Source organism: Tachysurus fulvidraco, chromosome 4 (assembly GCF_022655615.1).
Source record: "Tachysurus fulvidraco isolate hzauxx_2018 chromosome 4, HZAU_PFXX_2.0, whole genome shotgun sequence".
Classification (NCBI taxonomy): domain Eukaryota; kingdom Metazoa; phylum Chordata; class Actinopteri; order Siluriformes; family Bagridae; genus Tachysurus; species Tachysurus fulvidraco.
Genome location: NC_062521.1, coordinates 2277272 through 2299566, shown reverse-complemented (window position 1 = coordinate 2299566; position 22295 = coordinate 2277272). Strand labels below are relative to the sequence as shown.

Below are 22295 nucleotides of genomic sequence, written 5' to 3'. Positions count from 1 at the left end.
ACAGCTGCGTTTTAATCCATCTCCAGGCACAAAACTCTCTCTTTTATATATATATATATATATATATATATATATATATATATATATATATATATATATATATATATGCTTCACTCCAGAAGCAACTAAGGCACTCACCGCTTTCTCTCATGTTTGTTTCGGTTAATTAATGACTTTGGTGTTAATTAAAAGGCGAGCAGCACTCGATGCAACCCGCCATCTTGAGAAAGAGCAGCTTGTGTATGTGGATGTGTGGTTGAGGAGATAGAAAAGAGAAGGCCACATGCTGCGTGAAATGACCGGATTTTACCCAAAGGCAGTGCGGCAGTGGCAGATGAGGTACGCGACTCCAAGACCTATAATTTTTTTTGAAATCCAAAGAGAAAGAGAAGATAGAAAGTAACAGAAATTAAAAATACGGTGAAAGAGACATTGGAAAAAAAAGAGAGAAAGAGAGAGAGAAACACATTATATGGGAGAAAGAAGGGAAGGATATCGAGCATGTGCCATAGGAAGTTAATGACAGACTCAGACAGACAGACAGACTGACTGACAGAGAGCATACAGCGATACAGAGAAAGATGATGAGATGTAGAGAGACAAAAAAAAGACAGGAAGAGGAACAAGAAATAGAGAGACAGAGCGCATGAGAAATGGAAGAGATGACAGAGAGATAGAAAGAAAATGTGAGACAGGAGGATGGAGAGGCAGAGTGTGAGACAGAGAATGACAGAAAGAAAATTAGAAGCAGGGACAGAACTGCGAGAGAGAGAGAGAGAGAGAGAGAGAGAGAGAGAGAGAGAGAGAGAGAGAGTATTAGAGCGCATGAGACATTGAACAAGTGAAAGACTAAGATAGAAGAAGCGAAATGAGATAGAATGAGATGCCCAGGAGGGAGACAGATGGAGAGAGACATGCAGGCGGAGGAAAATACTAGGTGGAGAGATTAAGAGTGACAGAGACACAGACAATAAGAAAGAGAGAGAGAAAGATAAGGAGAGAAACACAGGTATAAGCTGCTGAGTAACAGAAATATGTTCCGCAGAGCTGCATGTCATGATTCAGATCAGGAACCTGAGCAGCGTTGACTGTTGTGTAGCTCACAGTATATAGTGTGTAATAGATAGTGTAGTGTTTACTGTGTAGTGTTTAGAGTGTGTATTGGATAGTGCAGTGTTTGTATTGTAGTGTTAGAGTGTGTAACGTATAGTCATATATAGAGTGTGTAGTGCACATCGTGTATAGTGTGTAATGTGTAGGGAAGAATGTGTCATGTACGGTGCGTAGTGTTGTGTACATATTGTAATATATATTGTATACAATGATGCATATTGTGTAATGTATAGGGGATAATGTGTAGTGTGTAGTGCACAGTGTGTATATTGGTTAGTGTGTATTGTGTCATACACAGTGTGTATTGTGTAATTTGTAGTGCACAGTGTGGAGTGCAGTGCCATGACTCCTGACCTTAATGACCGGGGAGGTCTGATTTTATCGTTCTTCTCCACCTCCACTCGATCCTTTTTTTAATCACTCTGCCGCTCTCGGCTTCACCGAGCCGCTCCACAGACTCCTTCATCTCCTGTAAATCTCGTTCACACCCAGTTCAGACCATCCTTTGTTCATGTCACATTATGTGATGGCGTGTATTAACGCACCTGACCAGATTTATATCATTATCACTGAGAATCTCATCTGTATTTGTGCTCGAAATTCCCAGCACTGTAAAGTGGGCGTGGTCTAAAGCGTGCCGTATTTAAGAACGACTATATTGCACACGAGGCTGACCTTCTGTGATTGACCCTTCTTCAGTTCCTGACTCCCAAACTGCTGATGCAAATGAGGGAGAAAATTTAGCCTACGATACCCGTCTGCGCCGTCAACCATCTGCTTACGGCGTCACATTTTCACGGACGATGACGTTAACTGACACATAACACTGCTTCATCAGCTGCAGTGGAAGTAATAAATTATTCAGCGTTGGGAATGTAGCACTACAGCTAGATGTGCTTTATTACGATCTATTTAAAGAAGCAAACGATTTAAACCAACTCTGGTCTAGGTTGCCAGATTTTGTCGAATTTGCATATTATATGAATACAGTTGCTCACTCGACGCTTCCTTTCACGGGTCGTTTGTGGCGTCTTCGCTTACCGAGTCATAACCGGAGATGAATACTCCGTGTCTTATATGCTAATACTTTTTTCTGTTTTCTTCAGGTGTAAAGAAGGCTTCCAGGGCATCCGCTGTGACCAGTTCCTGCCCAAAACAGACTCCATTCTGTCTGATCCAAGTGAGTGTCCAATTTTATTCAGCCTTTATACAAGAGTGTAGCAGATACAGTAATTACATTTCATTTAGAAACTAATATGAATGCTTTATATACAGTATATAGAGCTTTTCATCTGATCTGTCAGATTCGCCATATTATTATTCCTAGCTCATTATAAGTCCAATGTATTTTATTCATACTGTAAGGAGAAGTCCTTAACGTACAAAGATTCGGGCGATTCAATGGCGCATTTGTAGCAAGGATCCGTGTTTATTGGCAGTTCACATCATTTACACACTTTTCATTTATTTTGAATGCATGAAAAACCCTGCGACTCGTCTGCGATACGTCTTTCTGCTAAACCCAAGGTTAACATTTGAATATTTTCCGCAGCAGATGACTCATACAGTAAATCCGTCGCATATCTGCCAAGACGTAGGTTATCTTTCCTGGCTTGTGTAAGAGGAAGTTTTTTTTTTGGAATTTGTACACCGAAGCGATAATTTTCCAAAAGCCAGAAGTTTTTCCTCTGTGGACTCGATTTATAGAGCTTGGGGAGCATTCATTCATTCGCGTGATCGTAGGACGAAATCCACAGGGAAGGATGTCGCCTTGTGAACACACAGGAGAGCGAACAAATACAGCATTTCAAAGTCGTCTGGCAAATTATTGTTCTGTCAGGAAAGTTTTCAGGACAGAGGAGTTTAAGTGCTCGTCGTCTCGTCGAATTAGCTTTGAGAGAAAAAGTCGAGGGAGAGAATGAATGTTTTCAGCTGCTATAACAGCCGTGATTGGAGGAAAAACCTGTCCGCAAACGTTCCACAACCTCAAATGTAACTATAAATGGATAATTAAATTTTATTTGTGCAGCACTTTTAACAATGGACGTTGTCTCAAAGCGGCATTACAGAACCTAAAAGAGGCAAGATAAAAATGTTCATTATTGAAACATTACTGTTATATAACTGATCAAAATTAATATTAGACGTCTATTTAAATGTGTTTGTATTTATCCCTAATGAACAAGTCTGAGGTGACTGATGCGTCTATGGTGAGTAGAAACTCCCTTAGGTGGAAGAGGAAGAAACCTTGAGAGGAACCAGACTCAAATGGGAACCTCATCCTCATTTGGGTGACACTGGAGGGTGTGGTTATAAACTGTTATAAACACCAGCGAGTGTTATTATGAATAATGTCCTTTCTACAGTCATCTGTAGAACAGTTTGATAATTGTGTAATGATTAGGTGGTGGTTGTCCTTGGAATCTTCTCACTGAATGTCTGCTGAAATCATAATGAAGAGGAACACAGCTGCAGATTGCACAAGTCTAGATGCCTCATGGGGATGATGTCTCTTCTCACTGAAGGTCCAAAAACTTCATGAAGAGGAACACAACTGGAGCTGACATGTTGTCTGAATGCCTCGGGATAAGCAGAAAAAGAGAAGCAAGCGGCGAGGAATTAGCGTAGGAATTAGATGACTGAAAGATTTGCTTAGAAAGATTGAATGGAAATGTCGAAGTGTTTAAGGATGAAGGAAATAATTACCATCAGAACCTATGTACAAGACCAGCTAACAAGCGAAAGGTTGAATTAGCTCTTAATTGTTGTTCTAATCAGGATTGCTAACCTTCATTCAGATCATTCACAGAACACAGCTTGTGCAATACCGTAACACGTTAATCATAACTGTCAAGACTGTAAGAAAGATATTACAGAGGAATTATCATGGACACCAGTGAAACGTGCTCGGGAAAATGTCAGAGCGCTAAAATCATCCACAGCGCATGTCAGGAACGCCAGCAGGGAGACGACTCGTCTCGTCTCAGGGGAAGTGAGATCACGGATGTGTTTAGAACATCCAGTTGATGATACTTATTGGTGTGTAAAAGACATCAGCTCGTAGGTTTCTTAATGTGAGCAAATATTTGGAATGATCTTGTTGACGCACCAGTTGAATTTTTTCCTCTGAATGCAGCCTGCGAAGGTGGGTTCTGCCTTCCTTTTGCCATAACACTGCCTTCAAATAAATAAATAAGTAAGTAAATAAGTAAATAAATAAATAAATAAATAAATAAATAGTATCTTGGTGAAGAATGATCTAATTGCCTCTGTAATATTTGCCCCCTTATTAAAACAGCATCAAAATATTATTTACTTATTTATTTTTTTAAGTACAGCTTTTAAGCTCAGAGGAAGTGGGTGGAGCTAGCAGTCGCTGACCGAGAAATAATTTTCAAGATGGCCAACGACACTCCGGTGGACGAGACGTCTTAAGCCCTATTCGGACGGGATTAGTTTTACGTGGGGACGTGGGGGTAAAGTAATTATTGCCAGAGCTTCTCGGTGATTTTAGTCCCGTCCGAATGTGCCATCTCGGTCATCATTACGGACAATGTCAGTAAAGATTACGGCGACTTTTACCTTCTGTAAAAAGGTCCGGAAAAATTACCTCAGGTAATACTAATCCCGTCCGAAAAGACCCGCTGTAAATATGTACGGTAAAATTGCATCATTTCCTGTTTAAAAGTAGTTTTTGTCGCGTTTCATACGCACATGACGACAAGGAGGTTACTGTGGTGAGAAAAGCGAGTTACCCCTCCCACTTCTGCTAGTTTTACTGAGATGTCTTGTCCCGTGCGAATTGGCCAATTAATATTACAGACATCCTGAGGTAAAATTGCATTACTCCACGTCCCCACGTAAAACTAATCCCGTCCGAATAGGGCTGTATGTCGAATTTTTTTATCAGGAAAAAACCCTAAAAAGTTAGTTACGCAAATCATTAAACCATTTTAAAGTACATACGCAAGACTCCTGAACACCTAACGCATAGTTTAAGTGTATTTGGGATGCAGCTCATAGGGAAAACCTCGGCGCCACTGTGGTTGCAGTTTTGTAAGATCGCCGTTACCAAAGACGATTTACATTTGGAAAGTATAACACAGGAAATCCATTTTGATTGCGGCAATTCGTCTGCCAACGCCGCACACGTTTCCTCTCATTCAAACTCATGGAATATTTATGCAAGGCTGCAGTAATGGTTTTAGATGGGCCAATTACTGTGAGATATGGTACGTGACAGCTTGCGGCCTAATGATCAAAATGTGAATTATATCCTGATTTCTAATGCACTTTCTGTCAGAGCGACGCTCATCTTGTTGACAAGCAGTAAATGTACCATATATACACATAAAGAAGAAGGTGACTTTCTTGATTATTGTTTTTTTTTTTTTTTTGCTTTTCTCATGTTGCTAGAGAACCAAACAGCCATCTTTTTTTTCTCAAGAAATCCATTTTTGACACAGTAACTTCATTTAGTCTCCGTCTGGCATCGGTGCAAACACGTCACTGAGTTTTTGATGTACAGCAATCAGCCACACACCTGGAGTCTAAAGCACTTTAGTGCATCGAGCTGGTCACATTTCTGTTACATGAAGCTGTACGCCTTCAAGTCGCCGCCATGCAGATATCCGCGAGGGAAGAAACGTGTTCAGTTTATCTTTACAAGTCTGGTAAAAATCTCATTATGTTGAAAAAAAATAATAAAATGCTTAGAGATTTGTTGTTCATGTCTCAGCTGATTACAGCTTAAAATTTCTGTTTCAGCCTTGATTTATAATTAACAGCACTGAATTTGTTTATTTTTCTTTCTTTTTTTTCCCCAAAGAGAATTCTTTTTAAAAACTTTTAAATTGTCTTTTTCATTTTTTCATCCATGTGGATACATTTAAAATGTGCCAATAATGGCGTTAAAAATTATTTTTTTTAATCACTCAATTCCTCTAAATTAATACAATTAATCTCCTAACAGGAAAAATATCAAAATATCTACTGTTTTACTTGTTAAATACTGCATTTTTGTTGTTGTTGTTGTTCTTATTACTCATCTCTGGGACTGAGCTGTTAGCGATAGAAACAAGAAACAATGTAATCTGAAACTACTTCTCTGACCAATCAGATGTGAGGATTCAGATGAAATATAACGCATCATAACTTTCTACCTATCAAGAGCCAGTATGCAAACATTTTGTTGTTGCATCATTTTGAATCCTTATGCAGTCATAAACCTTTATGGTTACGGGGTGGAGCTGGTTAGTTTGTAGCTGTAGCTGCTTGGAGAGCCAACAAAACCTCTCTGACTTGATGAGCTTTTAAATCAAGGGCCTCAGGGAAAAGTCCACCAATGAAGTAAACCTTTGTGGAGGTGCATTATTTAGTAACAAGTTCCTTGATTGCTTCATCGCAGCTCTGTTGGAGTTGATTTTCATGGAGTAGCTCCATCTCGGCATGATTTTTTAGCCCAGTAATAAATAAATGAAAAGGTTTCTGAAAGGAGATGGAAAGATGGATGGTGTCAGAGATTGGTAGCGGCCACTAAACAGATATACAATAAAGTACATGGATGTCTGGGACCTTCTTATGAGCACCTGGAAACCTGCTAATCAATCAATCAATCAATCAATCAATCAATCAATCAATCAATCAACCAACTACCTCCTATTCTTCAATTCAGCTGCTTCGTGAACTTCCCCAGAGAATCTCCGAAATAGATTTTTAAAGTTTCCTGGAGATCTCTTAAATTTTTTCTTGCCTAAAGATCTCCTGGAGATCTCTTAAATTTTTTCTTGCCTCTTCAAGGAAATCGACGTGGACAAAAAAGACTCACGTTTTCACCCGCTTAAGGAGCTTATGGTAAAATGTTCACCTGAAACAAACTATGACGATCTCCTCCTTAGTCCAGCTGCACCAATCTGTTTATGACAGGAATTATTTATTAGATATGCAATCCACTGAAATCCACAAAAATGGTGGATCGGATATCAAGGGGAAAAAACAGAACGAATCTGATCCTGGATGAAATACCCTGAAATAAATCCCACAAAATTAACACCATAAAGCAGGTTAACATGGATTTGTTGTTTTAGAAACTTGGTAATTTAGTAAATTGTTTATTAAATATGTACTAATATTTGAAATATATGTGATTCGGGTGTAAGACTAAATGGATAAAAATAAACACTTATTATACACTTATTAAAACATTTTTATTCCTTCTTTTTTTTAAAGTTAAGTTAATATTTACACAAAAGAAATAATGAAATCCTAGATTTTTATTTAAAGAAAAAATACTGGATAATAGTCAAAGATTTAGGGGGGAAAAAAGTTTTAAAAATGCTGCTTTAGAAATCTAAAATTAAGTGTATATATATATATATATATATATATATATTGTATTATATACTGTATTAATTAATATAATTAATATATAATATATTCATTAATATAATTATTATATACTGTATTAATTAATATAAATCCAAGCTGATTCAAGCTTTCACAGCTTAACTCTCTAAATTAAACAACTTCTGTGAAAAGTTTCAGTTTAAACCCATTTCTGATATGAACCCAGAGCTTTGTAGCGGTCCGAGATAAAACTGTAAGGACAGAAATTCAGCTGTAATGATGAAAGCATCGGTAGAACTATCCATCTATGCTAATCTCCCTTATATCCTAGAGAAGAAAGCCCAACAATCTGGAAGTTTCTCCCACAGTAACGTCAGATATCTTAGCATCGTAATCGGTTGCATTCGGAGTTTAGCATTGTCTGCAGTTCTAATTAAAACGCCGCTCTTCCACACGCTGATTACATGGAGTGAAGTGTTTCGCTTGATTTGCTCCCATTGCGACGCACTGATAAGAACGCCGTGTTCGTCTGTTTGCTTTAACAAGTTTACAGAGGACAAATGCCAAAGCTCGTGCTTGTGGAGCACCATACCTGTTATGCTAAACTGAGAGGCAAATTTCTTAAGCTTGAATAGCCAATCATCACTCAATTGCCTCAAAGAGGGTCTAATCACGTTCAATCAATGTTCCCTTCCCTTCAAATGTCACTGTTTTGTTCTCTGAATGGATGGGAGATTTCTTCAGATTCAGATTCAAGCCACAGGCCGGTGACTTGAGCAGAAAAGCCTGACTCGAAGCATCAGGACTTCCGGATGAGACGTTTGTCCAGACCCGACACTTCAGACCTCTAGGGTTCGGTCTGTTTGTTCATATGAGGGCGAGAGAGAGAGAGAGAGAGAGAGAGAGAGAGAGAGAGAGAGAGAGAGAGAGAGAGAGAGAGAGAGAGAGAGAGAGAGAGAGAGAGAGAGAGAGAGAGAGAGAGAGAGAGAGAGAGAGAGAGAGAGAGTTCCTTTTCATGTAAATCTTCACGAGACAGAAACTGAAAAGACAAAGATTGTGTTCATTGTGGAAATTCTGGAAAAAATACTTTTATAAAGACATTTAGTGAAGGAGTCTCTAACGTTAGTATGTTTTCACCAACTAAAGTTTCCCAGTAATAATTATTTTTTCACAAATGCTAATGAACAGTAGTAGTAAAGTAACCTAGATGTTTCATGTTATTAAACTACATAGTAACATAGTCACTATAAAAAGATCAAAATAAAGTTAATAAAAAAAATGTAATTAATTTCTCAAGATTTTATATGCACATTAATTATGACAATAAACCATTGAACCCTGTGTACTTAACCTGACCTCTGACCTGTCAGACAGGTTATTACTCTGTCCATTAAACTGTTAGCAGGTTAAAATTTTTTGCTATCCAATTGCATTATTTTCCACCATTGTTATTGTTAAAACTACGATTTTCTCTGCTCAGGGAAACCAATGAACAGAATTTTCATAACTAGGACTAACACAAGCCTCAGCCTCAGTAGTATATTCTTATCTAAATATTTGTCTTTTTCAGTCTGCTTGTTTGTCTAGCTGCCGAATTTATTTAATAATACTCTCGACTTTTTACTAGGGAAAAAACACAATCTTCTTTATCTGTGTATATTCTCTAATTCCTATTTATTTATTTATTTTTTTGCCCTTAATAGCAAGTCCTTGTTTTAAACAGCGCAGAGGAAACACGACTGGAAAATTTATTCTAGAAAAACTCTGGGAAACTAAACGATAGGAAATCAATTGGAAAAGATGCGAGTATGGATTCTGAATATGGTGAATGTAAACATCTTACCTGAATTCACCGCTCCATAATCCTCAGGGCTATTTATATGTTTCTCACAAGATATTGGGAGGATATTTATTTAGCAGATTTGTCAGGAGTCTCAATTGTCAGAACTTTTCGTATGTGAATTTCGACATAACTTTTGAATATGATATTAAAATCTGTAATCTGCATATTATCTAACATGTTGTTGTTTCTATAGCAACCACTATATATATATATATTAATATTTATATTTATATGGACTTCGACAGTTGGCGCTCCGCATTAACGGGTTGTGAAGTTTTCTCTGAGGAGATTTTTATTTAGCATCAGCATCGGAGGTCAAATAAAATCAACACATTCTCTGTGAATTTTGATGTCACGTTTGACCTGAAGCGACCAACTCCAACTACAACACTAAACAAAACTGTTTCCAGTATTATTATTCTACTGTTCACTACAGCATATAAAATCTCCCGTGTAACGTGTGCATTATCTACAGACCGCGACAGTATAAACACCTCCTATTCCCTCGCCTAGCAACTCATTCATAAAGCTGTCCACAGCGTTTATGTCTCTAGACGTCCGTCATAAGTCTATAAAATCAGAATTTAAAATGCAGAACACTTTTATGAACTGACCTTGCTCCCATCCAAATGCCATCCAGTACAAAGCATGCATACTGTATTTATGCCTTAAATGTCAGCGAGCATCAGAGCAACGAATAAATACAGAATGTAGAAAAAAAAATTATAGTTAAAAAAAAAAAATATGCCATGACTAATATCATTAATGGGGTCTTCATCCTTCAGAGATGAACGGCTAGTGATACAAATCAGGAGTGACTTTTTGAACAGTGACTTCTCCAGGCGGGGGAAGAGCTTTTTTAATTTTTAATTTTTATTTTTTATTTTCCAAAAAAGACAGAAGGTCTGAAAAAGGTCTAGACAGATGGCATTTTGAAATCTGCGTGGCGTTATGGTAATACGCCGCTGAACCGTTGGGGTTCGATTTAAACATGGGAAAGTGTCGCAAAGTCCAGAAGTTAAAAAAAAAAAGTGTGTCTCAAGAGTCATTTAGTGATATTATAGAGATAGGGACCTCTGATTGGTCAGACATTTCTGTTTCTAATTCTGCCAGTAAACTCAAATGGCTCCTTCTCATAGCAACAGCGAAGGATAGAGGACACTTCCAAGCTGCTATAATGAAAGTGACGACCTTGATTTATGAAAATTCCAGCTGTAAGCTGATTTGTTGTCAATACAGCTTGAATACAGCAAGAAATTACTGTATACTTTGATACATACAGTGAACTAAATATAGAGTATTTGGGCATGTCCGGAGGGCGGAGTTAGTGCTCTTTGGTTTTATTTTGACTACATTCACAAGAAATTTGTCCATTCTAATTTGAAACTTTAAAAACAATAATATTGGTGGTTTGTAACAATTCTGGTTATATGTAAGTGTAGAAAGTTTGATGTTAGGCTCTATGGGGTTCATATTCATAACCTTTCCTATCACATTGTGATATTTATTTGTTTGTTTGTTTATTTGTTTATTTTTGTCTCACACCTGTTTTTTCCCCCTAAAATCTAGCTTTATTTCTACTTCATGTTCCAATGCTCCTCTGTGTTAAGGGTCCTGAATTGACAGCAGCTGTATAATTGGGAACAGAAGGTCTGACGAGTCCATAATTTTATAAAGTTCACTCTGTGTGTCTCTGAGTTAAAAGCGTAAACTGCTGAACTTCAGAAGTCTGCCCTGAGGACGTCAATCACTTTTAATCATCACTGTAACACTGTGAGGTACGGAAAGCCAGAAAGAGCAATCAGATAAGACTAGAGGTGACTTTTGTGTGTGTGTGTGTGTGTGTGTGTGTGTGTGTGTGTGTGTGTGTGTGTGTGTGTGTGTGTGTGTGCGTGTGTGTGATTTCATTTTCAGTATTTTTCAGATTTGATAAGCAAAAACTTCAGAGACAATCTATAAACAAATAAATCTGACATTTATGGCTGCAGAGTCGGAGCTCACGGTGTCTAACGATGGCACTCTATGTCTTCTTCCGCTTGTTAACAAACCTCCAGACTTCCAGTGTCGTCGAACTAAAATTCAGGCAGGTTTTCATTTGAAGGATTTTAGTGGGGAGAAAAACAAGTCATTAAACTGTTGGGAAAGAAAAAAACCTTTGAGGAAAACCAGTGAACTACTGAAATTATTATTATTACTAGTGGTAGTATGAGAAGTAGTAGTTGTACTAGTATTATTAGTAGTAGGTATTATTAGTAGTTTACTTAGTAGTAGTAGCATTAGCCTTGGCATTACTAATTAATTATTATTAATTGTAGTAATCAAAATAATAGTTTTAGTCAGGAGTAGTAGTACTATTCAAATCAAATCAATTCATAGTATTATCAGTAGTAATAGTAGTTGTATTGTGGTAGTACTAGTAGAACTAGTTGCAGTAGTAGTCAGTAGTAGCAGTACTAGTCGGACTTGTAGTAGTAGTACTAGTAGTATTACTAGTTGTTGCAGTGGTCAGCAGTATAAGTAGTTAGTAATAGTAGTCAGTAATAGTAGCAGTAGTAGTAGCAGTATCAGCAATAGTCAGCAATATTAGTAGTAAAACTAGTCGTAATAGTTGTTTTAGTAGTACTTGTCATATAGGTATTAGTAGTCAGTAGTAGTAGTCTTCATTGTAGTAGTCATAGCAAAAGTCAGTAGAACTAGTCCTTGTTGTATTAGCAGTAGTAGTTACCAATAGTATTATCAGTAGTTATAGTCTTAATTATAGTAGTAGTCAGTCATAGCACTGGTCATTGGACTAGTCATAGTGGTTATCAGTAGTAGTAGTCATACTTATAGTAGTAGTAATAGTAATACTCTCTAGACTATGACTAGCTATACTGTATATGTAGTAGTCGCTGCAGTAGTCTGTAGTATTAGTTAGTATTAGTACTATTTGTAATAGTTTTAGTACTAGCTGTAGTTGTATAGTGGTAGTTGTATTAGTAGTGGTAGTTACTAATAGTATTATTAGTAGTTGTAGTCATCATGATATTAGCAGCCAGTGGTAGTACCAGTAGTAGGACTAGTCATAGTAGTTATCAGTAGTAAAAGTCATACTTATAGCAGCATTAATAGTAATACACTCTAGACTATGACTAGTTATACATTTAGTAGTCAGTGGTATTGTTGTAGTTAGTTAGTAATGGGAGTCTCTTGAAGTCCACAGCTAAGTGGCCTGATTGGATTGGATCACGATCTGCTAACGCTAACAACTATTAATGAGACACTTAAGACAAAGAAGTGAAAATGTGTGACGTTGTCACTGGCATTACTCAGCGCAACTTTGTCGCACATGACATAAACATGCCACAAGTCTCTTCTTTCTCTGTCTCGGGTTTCTGCGTTCCTGACAAGTTAATGAACCACACGCAGTCCTGTAATCGCTCCTGCTGTTTTGCTTCAATTATCGATCTACAGGATTCTCTTCCTCTAGCCCTGAGGCGTCATGACATCCTCCATGACATCCTTCTCCATCACAGGGACAAAAAAAACACAATCCCAAACAGTCGCTCATCACAAGGGACGCCATTTAGTTTGACCACCATCCATTTCTGAAAGCTGACAGCTAGCATGGATGCCACTGTGCATGAAAATAACCTTCACGTGTTGCCTCAGAGAATCTCTGCATGACTTAATTTGATTCCATTAACATCTGACCAGAGCTGACAAAAGTCTAGATTGATAGCGAGGTGTGGCTGCAGTGTGAGTCTGTGTATAAGTGCAGAGTGTAGTTAAAAACAAAAAAACACGAGCCATGAAAGAAGACGAGAGGTTCGGTCTACACTAGTCATAAACATGTAATGATGTTCTTTCAAATGACCTCTGACAACCAACTCACTCTCTCTCTCTCTCTCTCTCTCTCTCTCTCTCTCTCTGTTTCTGAGTCCCTATTTCTCTCTGTTTCTGTTTTTGTGTCTCTCTCTCTTGCTCGCAACCTCTGTTTTTGTGCGAGTCCCTCTCTGTTTTTTCTCTCTTCTCCTGTGTTTGTGTCCCCATCTCTCTCTCTCTCTCTCTCTCTCTCTCTCTCTTTGTTTCTGTGTGAGTCTCTCTCTGTCTTTTCTCTCTTCTCCTGTGTTTGTGTCCCCCATATCTCTCTCTCTCTCTCTCTCTCTCTCTCTCTCTCTCTGTTTCTGTGTGAGTCTCTCTCTGTTTTTTCTCTCTTCTCCTGTGTTTGTGTCCCCCATTTCTCTTTCTCTCCCTCACTCTCTCTCTCTCTCTCTCTCTCTCTCTCTCTCTCTCTCTCTCTATTTCTTTTTGTTAGTGTGTCTTCCTGTCTTTCTCACCTCTCTCTCTCTCTCTCTCTCTCTCTCTCTCTCTCTCTCTCTCTCTCTGTCTCTCTCCTTTTGCCAATCCTTCAGTTATCATCACTTTACTCTACCACAGTGGTCACTTCACTCCCCTAATTTATATCCCATCCAGTCATCCTTGCAGTGTGTGTGTGTGTGTGTGTGTGTGTGTGTGTGTGTGTGTGTGTGTGTGTGTGTGTGTGTTTAAAAGATAAGATTTTCACTATAAGCCCCAATCACCCTTTATATCAGCTCTTATATCAGGGTAGGGACGGAGTAGTGAGACCAATCAGATAGCGCCGTAAGACACGGTGAGAGACACCACTTCACAAAGACGTCAGTATCAGCTGCACAAAGCATATCTTCCTTTATATACATGTGCAAAAGTCTCACATCACAGCTGTCAGAATCTCTTACTTTGTTTGAACACCATTCCACTTTTTTTTGTGTAACATTTACAAACTATAAATAAAATAAAAAGATCAAATTAAAGTCCAGCATTCCTGGTATTCTAAACCCACCGAAAGATCAACTCTGGGAATCTGTGACTACATGTCATTTCATCAGCACACTGATCAGCCATGTCACACTTTTTATCCATTTCTAGTTACATTTAATATTGTGTTTTTTTTTATTTTTATCTATTTCTAGTTACATTTCATGTTGTGGATTTATTTTTTATTCATTTCTAGTTACATTTCATATCATGGGAGAATTTTGCACTGTATATATTATAGAAGCTGTAATCAGTCATCCCCTGGACCTTTGAATACTAAGATGTCCTGAAGCTCTTTTTGGCCCGAGCGCATTAATATTACTCCACCATCATTCGAAAATGAATCCACACCCTCTGATGAATCGGAAAGTAGAGCTCTTAATTCCACAGAGGAGCTTCATTTCTCTTCACATCATCAGTATGCACTGCAGCTCTGCTTCATTTTTGCTCCCTTTTCCACATCATATCATTAACCAACTGTAATTAACTAATGATCAACGATCATTTAGAAGAACAGGGTTGCCTTTTTTTTTGTTTTTTACTCAGTAAAAGATTTAAAGGTAACAAAGCATTAAGAATTTGAACTTTTAAGTCAGTGAGAAAAAAGAAAAAAAAATTCAAATAAAAAAAAAATCGAGATGTAAGAGAGAAATCAGCTTCAGGGTTTTTTTTATAGAGGATATGGACGAAGAGAAGGGACATTTCTGGAGGGATTGAAAGCTGATAATGTATCTTAAAAAGAAGAGTCTGTACTCAAGACTTAAGCAGATAGAAAGTGGTTTTGTATCTAAAGTTAAATAAAAAATAAATAATAATAATAATAATAATAATAATAATAATAATAATAATAATAATAATAAAAATAATAATAATAATACCATGATCTCGAATCCTGTCATTTTTGTCAAAATCCTGAGGTTTTTATTTTATTCTACAAAGACTTTTGAAGTAAAGTGACTTTTGGGCTAAAAAAAATTGTTTTATATTATATTTTACAATTGTTATTAATAATCCATTAAATGGATTATTAATGTTGATTAATAATCCATTTGATAGAATGCTGTTTTATGACAGGTGACGTACTGTAATGGAGTGATTAAATATCTATTTATTGCTAAACGAGAACTTGGAAAATTATGGGGTTTTTTTTCCTTTCTTCCCAACAAATGAATCATCAAGGCAAAGACCTCTAAATTTTATTTATTTATTTATTTTGCAGTCTCCTGAACACAGGGGGATTAATACAGGGTTGATTCAGATTAAATACAAATAAGTTAGAGCCATAACATACTGGAAAAAAAGATGTGTTGTTTTTATGTTTCTCAGCACAAAAACCGGGAGTTTTGTGGGTTTTTTTTTTTTAACAGGATGTTTACATAATCTCATGTAAAACTATGAAAAAATGTTAAAATATTTCACAAATATTTAAAAATCGAACTCGATTAAATTTCATCGCATTCTTGAATGCTGATTAGATCAGTGGTCTGATGTGATGACTTTTTTACTAATGAAAACAAATGTTTTTTTTTTCTCAACTAAAGGTCAGAATTCATATATACATTTAAACTATTGAAATTTTGAAGCTTTGAAATGTAAGTAATGAGTTAATAATAATAATAATAATAATAATAATAATAATAATAATAATAATAATAATAATAATAATACGCTGATAATAGTTGTGATATTATTCTCTGTAAATATGACTAATTTCCCAACATCTTCCTTGAACAATTTCCCAAACCCGTAAATTATAAGGATCGTGATGAAAGCATCTCTTTTGCTCCAGCTTAAAGCCTCATCAAGCTGCTTCTATAAAAAAAAAAGTAAAAAATGAACCGTCTGTAACAGAGTCACGAAAGAGGTGAAGTATGATCTAGTTAAAACTGACCAGCCGCTGAAACACAATCAGCACATATCGATTAAACGCATGCAGATTCCAATCTACAGCGTTCGGTGGTGAGCTTGTGGCTCTCCGACTGCATCGTCGTCTGACTCCTTATCACAGGCTGGAGAAGAAAATTCAGCTCCCTGCGGCTGCATCTCAAAGAATCGATATGTGAAAGATTTATGATTTGAAAATGAGATTAAAGTCAGTTTGTTACAGTTAACCTTGACCTCTGTGCGTGCTATAATATTAGCATAACATCATGGAGTTTTTTTATTTTTATATGTAGTGCTAGTTATCTTGATTGAACTGTGAGGAATATCAGAGATGGGTTATTTCTGATGTAGCTTCTCTACGTTACTAGCTGTGTTGCTAAACACTTCTTTGCATGTTCCTAGCAGTCATGGATTTGCTTCTGTATTTTGCTAGCTGTGTTGTGGATTTAGATTCTGTGTTTTGCTAGATGTGTTGTGGAATTAGCATCTGTGATTTACTAGCTTTGTTGCTAAAGAAGCTTATGTGTTTTACTAGCTGTGTTGTGTAATTCGCTCCTGTATTTTGCTAGTCTCGTTGTGGCATTAGCTTCTGTATTTTACTAGCTGTAATGGATTAGCTACTGTGTTTTACTAGAGGTGATGAATTAGCTTCTGTATTTTACTAGCCGTGCTTCTAAACTAGCTTATCTATTTTACTAGCTGTGTTGCTAAACTAGGTTCTGTATTTTGTTACTGTAGCTGCGTTGTAGAATTAGCTTCTGTATTTTGTTAGCTGTGGTGGATTAGCTTCTCTGTGTTACTAGCTATGTTGCTAAACTAGCCTAAGTATTTTACTAGCTGTGTTGATAAACTAACTTATTTATTTTACTATCTGTGTTGTGTAATTAGCTCCTGTATTTTGCTAGTCTCATCGTGGAATTAGCTTCTGTATAGCTGTAATGGATTAGCAACTGTGTTTTACTAGCTGTGATGAATTAACTTTGTGTTTTACTAGCCATGATGAATTAGCTTCTGTATTTTACTAGCCGTGTTTCTAAACTAGCTTATGTATTTAACTAGCTGTGTTGCTAAACTAGGTTCTGTATTTTGCTACTGTAGCTGTGTTGTAGAATTAGCTTCTGTATTTTGTTAGCTGTGGTGGATTAGCTTCTCTGTGTTACTAGCTATGTTGCTAAACTAGCTTATGTATTTTACTAGCTGTGTTGTAGAATTAGCTTCTGTGTTTTGTTAGCTGTTTTGGATTAGCTTCTCTGTGTTAATAGCCGTGTTGCTAAAGTAGCATCTGTATTTTACTAGCTGTAATGAATTAGCCACTGGGTTTTACTAGCTGTGTAGAATTACCTTTGTGTTTTACTAGCCATGATGATCTAAACTAGCCTATGTATTTTACTAGCTTTGTTGCTAAACTAGGTTCTGTATTTTGCTCGCTGTGTTGTAATTAGCTTCTGTATTTTGTTAGCTGTGGTGGATTAGCTTCTCTGTGTTACTAGCTGTGTTGCTAAACTAGCTTATGTATTTAACTAGCTGTTTTTATAAACTAGCTTATGTATTTTACTATCTGTGTATGTGTAATTAGCTTCTGTATTTTGCTAGTCTTGTTGTGGAATTAGCTTCTGTATTTTACTAGCTGTAATGAATTAGCAACTGGGTTTTACTAGCTGTAATGAATTACCTTTGTGTTTTACTCGCCATGATGAATTAGCTTCCGTATTTTACTAGCTGTGTTGCTAAACTAGCTCATGTATTTTACTAGCTGTGTTGTAGAATTAGCTTCTGTATTTTGCTAGCTGTGGTGGATTAGCTTCTCTGTGTTACTAGCTGTGTTGCTAAACTAGCTTCTGTATATTACTAGCTGTAATGGATTAGCGTCTATAGTGGGAGTTAGCGGGAAATCTGCCCAGTAGCACCTACTCCCATAGAATGTCTGTACAATCCTGCACACAAAACAGTTAAAGATTCATACGGATATGAACAGATTCATATCCAACCGCCCTTCTAAGGTGTGTGTGTGTGTGTGTGTGTGTGAGGGAGAGAGAGAGAGAGAGAGAGAGAGAGAGAGAGACGCACACATGTACTGTATTGCTCTTCAGGTTAAATTGAAAGTAGTGCAGAATGTTACACTTATTTATTAATTTTCACATTTATTGCACAGAATGAATCATTTTTCTGGTTAATAGCATAACCTAAAGATCACTGAACCCCGAAATGTAATTTGTGTCCTGTTTATGGCTGTTAAATTGCGAGTTGCTGGTTGCCAAATAAAAGAAAACGGTCACGAATCAGTTTCAGTTGTAACTATAGGGAATATAGTCGAGTACTCATTTTATTTACTGGCATTCTGTTAAAATAAACAAGTATACTTTTAAAACATGTAAAAATATCACCGACGCAATACTTACTGTAGTTCCTGAATTAGTGTCTGTTGTAGCTGGCACAGTTATTTTTGAGAGAACTGTGTACGTGTGTGTGTGTGTGTGTGTGTGTATGTGTACAGGAAGTATGATGAACAATCCACAACCCCACGTCCTACACCTGTCTCACACTGAGACCCGGCAGTTCTGCCTTGTCCTTTCTCTCACCCTTTACACGTTTGCACAAATTTGATCGGCAAATTTTAAACATTTCATTAAGTTTTCTTAAAGAACCGAATTATTTTTCGTGAGAAGAGTATAATAAGGGTTTAAATAAGAGTTTCTAAGTAACTCTATAGCGTTAGTATAGACCTCGGTCGTCGTCATCTTCATCATCATCATCATCTATGCTGTGACAGACTTGAAATGAACTGAGAGAAAGGTTTTATGTATGTATTTAGTGATATTTGAGATATTTGATTAGATTGTTACCGAATTCTAATCTTTTTTTTTTTATTTTTCATATTCGTATTGTTTGTATATATAAGTGATGGAATTAATTCCGTGGCTAGTGTATTTAATTATAGATTTATAATATAGTGACATATAATTATGTAACATATTATGAATATTAGATTTTGTACAAAAAAAAATATATTTAGAGGATGTATTCAGACTTGATGTTTTCTTTGTAGCCTTTTTACATCACATCAGCTAAACGTCCACGCCCGGCTAACTTTCTGATTAAGCTGTATCTGCTCAAGATTCAATAAAAAAATCTTAAAAGGGCAGCCATGGATGACAGTCGAGCTTGTTTCTTATCTCGTCACAGAGGATTGAAAGATGTGATGCTCGTAGCCGCATGCCACCGTCTGGTGCGTGAGCTGTTTGAGAGTACAGTCAAGACCAAACGTTCTACAGAAGAGACTCTGATAGGAACGGATCACGTAATGGTTTTCTAGTAAAGGTTCAGGAGAAGCAACAGGTTCTTTGCTAATGCTAACGGTCATCCACAGTCTCTGGAATTCAAATTGTGCAACGAATTATACAAACTTAACACCAAGCTTTGTGAAGAAAAGCTGTTGCTAACCTTGTTCTTTCTTTCTTTCTTTCTTTCTCTCTCTTCCTGGTGGAGCAGCAGATCATTTGGGCATCGAGTTCATGGGTAAGAAAGGAATTATTTATATATTTATTTATTTATTTGTTTATTTATTTTTCCCTGTTGCATGCCAATGAGTCATGCTGAGTGTGTTTGGCAGGAATATAACATGACTCCTGAGTCTGTTTGTGCTTTTTTGGAAAGGAAGAGGAGGTCAGAATGGTATTAAATCCGATTAGACTTCAACCCAAAGTGGATGTGGTTTAAAATATTTTTAGTTGAATTTAATATAAATCAAATTAAAAAAGGATAGGGAGTTTTCTCTGACTGTTTCCTCTTACCAGAACCTGCTTTAGTGACCTTTTAAGACCGATGTGTTGCATAGATTCCCCAAGAATATCTTGTACCATGACCATTACCGCTGAGAGAACAGGTGTGCTGATCTCTACTCCACCACCAGGACATGTAAAGGTTCCATGTACAATAGCATGTCTACCTTTTTAACTGTAAATGTTTTTTTGTAAGTCGTTATGTTTCTGGAGATGTACTAGGGGTGGAGATGTATTTTAAAATCTGGCAACCGTGTACATATAAGTTAAAACTCAATCAATTTTTCGGATTTGCGCTCTCTCTCTCTCTCTCTCTCTCCATACACACACACACAGACACACACGCACGCACACACACACACACACACACACACACACACACACACACACACACACACACACAAAGTGTTTATATATTCTGAGTGTCTGAAGGTCAGGAGACACCAGACACTGAAGTGTGAAAGATTTCAGATTACAGACAGTTGAACACACACACACACACACACACACACACACACACACACACACACACACACACACACACACACACGTCCTGAGTTCTGGCAGGCGTTCTCCTCCTCATCCACAAAGGCTTGATTTGTACTGACAGCTGCAGCAGGTTGGACTCTGTACAGTTTCACAGTAAAACGCAGCATGAGAAAGGATGAATAAATCCAACCTTCGTCTTAACTGGATTTTGAAAAACACAGGATTTCATGCTCAGAAATCAAGGACGCACGGTGTATAGATACAGTCACTACATCCGGGTGACACGGAGACTTGACAGTCACGTCTGAGGACATCCTTTCACCGAACGTCCCTTAGCATGTAATTGAGATAAATGATGGATTCAGTCATTACTCTGGTGGTGTTAATGAAACACGAGTACGGGTCAGCTGACTCCACAAAGAGCTGCTTTTTTTAAAAAAAATGTATGAATTTGATAATAAAACCCTTCTCGTTTGCTGTATAAGATGATAAATCGTAAATAATTGCGGTGAAATTTCAGCACTTGTGATCGAGTCGATGAGAAAACCACAAGCTTGAAACGTCATTAAGACGAATTACCCCGTTCACGCCGTGCAGTCTCAACTGTCCGTGTACATGACAGATATACAAAAAGACACACGCCGGGTAGATGGCGATGTTCATCTAGAACACAGGCTTTTAAACTGCAAGTAAATAAAATAGGAATGAGGTGAAATGCAAAAGTTTTGCCACCCCTAAAACAGAGTGAAAGATGAAGCCATGACAGGTCAGAGGTGAACCAACACGATATTAGTCAGGTGGTCTTAATGTTATGGCTGATCGATGTGCCTATGGTCTATTAAAAGTCTATTTTAAAGGATTTATTTGCTCTTATGTTTGATATGTTTCCAGAATTCTACTCGGTATACGTATATACCCTATAAAATAGAATAAGTCGTAATCGAATAGACTACATACTGTAAACAGAGCAATTCTGAAGTTTGGCCTTAAAACGGAAACTTTGTGTGACGCTGACGCATTAAATTTATCTGTTCCCTGCTTCCTGTCTCAGGCTAAAAGAAAAAGATCCATGTTTGGACACAGAGCTTTTGTTAAATCCCTCATTTTAAATCATGGCACAGTAATGTGGCTACATAATGGTTATTAAAGCTTTCCCCGTCCTTTTAAACCTTTAGTCTTGAGCTACAAAGCTCGGCGGCACATGGGTGCATTTTTTTTGTTTTGTTTCTTTTTTTCTTTTTTTTTTACCTTTCTTGTAAAAGTATAATGTGTCTGAGCCTAATCTGATTGATTGGCTATTAATAGCGGCGAACCCGAGCGTGATTTACTTTTTCATACGATCACAGACAGCTGCCATTTTTCATACCTAATGGTGTCCATTAAGGCTTTAAGTCTTCTTTTGGTGGCACCGATACCCAGTGAGAGACGCATCCATTACTCCACAATCCACCAAAATGGCAGATCTTTCTCAGAGATAAGTGACGACGATCACGATGCGCTATTTTGTAGCAAAAAAAAAACAAAAATGTGTAAACATGTTTAGTACAAATCCTTTTTGGACCATTAAATATGTAAGGAGTGCTTTGGTGTGCAAATCGTCACATCATGCGCTCGTGCGTTCATCTCCTGCTTTTCTCTCCGAAACAGAGAGCGAAGAGGTTTACAAGAGACAAGTGCTGTCAATCACATCCATCGCCATGGGGATCAGCTTCCTGGGCACACTCTGCATGGCTCTGTACTGCCGGAACAAGTGAGTATGGCTCAGAATTCACAAGAGAACCAGCCTTTTTTTTTTTTTCCTTTCCAAAGTGTTGCGCGCTAAAAGAGACGAACGTCTCGAAGAAGGCAGAAAGATAATGATTAGGAGGAAAGACGAGACTGGAATAAGAAGTACCTCAGGGATGCCAGGTGTGTTTTTTCCCCCCACACTGTAAAAAATTGCTTACTTTAACACGCTGGCACGTGCCTCAGGTTAATTGCGTCAGCGTAAATACTTCTGAAGGCTGATGCTAATCTAGTGAATA

At 37.3% G+C, this 22295-nt stretch overlaps 1 protein-coding gene across 1 annotated transcript in view; it reads left to right on the top strand.

Moving 5' to 3' along the window:
- The window catches only part of LOC113655329 (pro-neuregulin-3, membrane-bound isoform), a 273198-nt gene that overhangs the window by 239169 nt on the left and 11734 nt on the right, over window positions 1–22295 (top strand). Inside the window, exons 3-5 of the mRNA XM_027165818.2 lie at window positions 2220–2293; window positions 19493–19519; window positions 21919–22021. Coding sequence (XP_027021619.2) covers window positions 2220–2293; window positions 19493–19519; window positions 21919–22021 — 204 coding nt within the window. The remainder of the gene's footprint in view (window positions 1–2219; window positions 2294–19492; window positions 19520–21918; window positions 22022–22295) is intronic.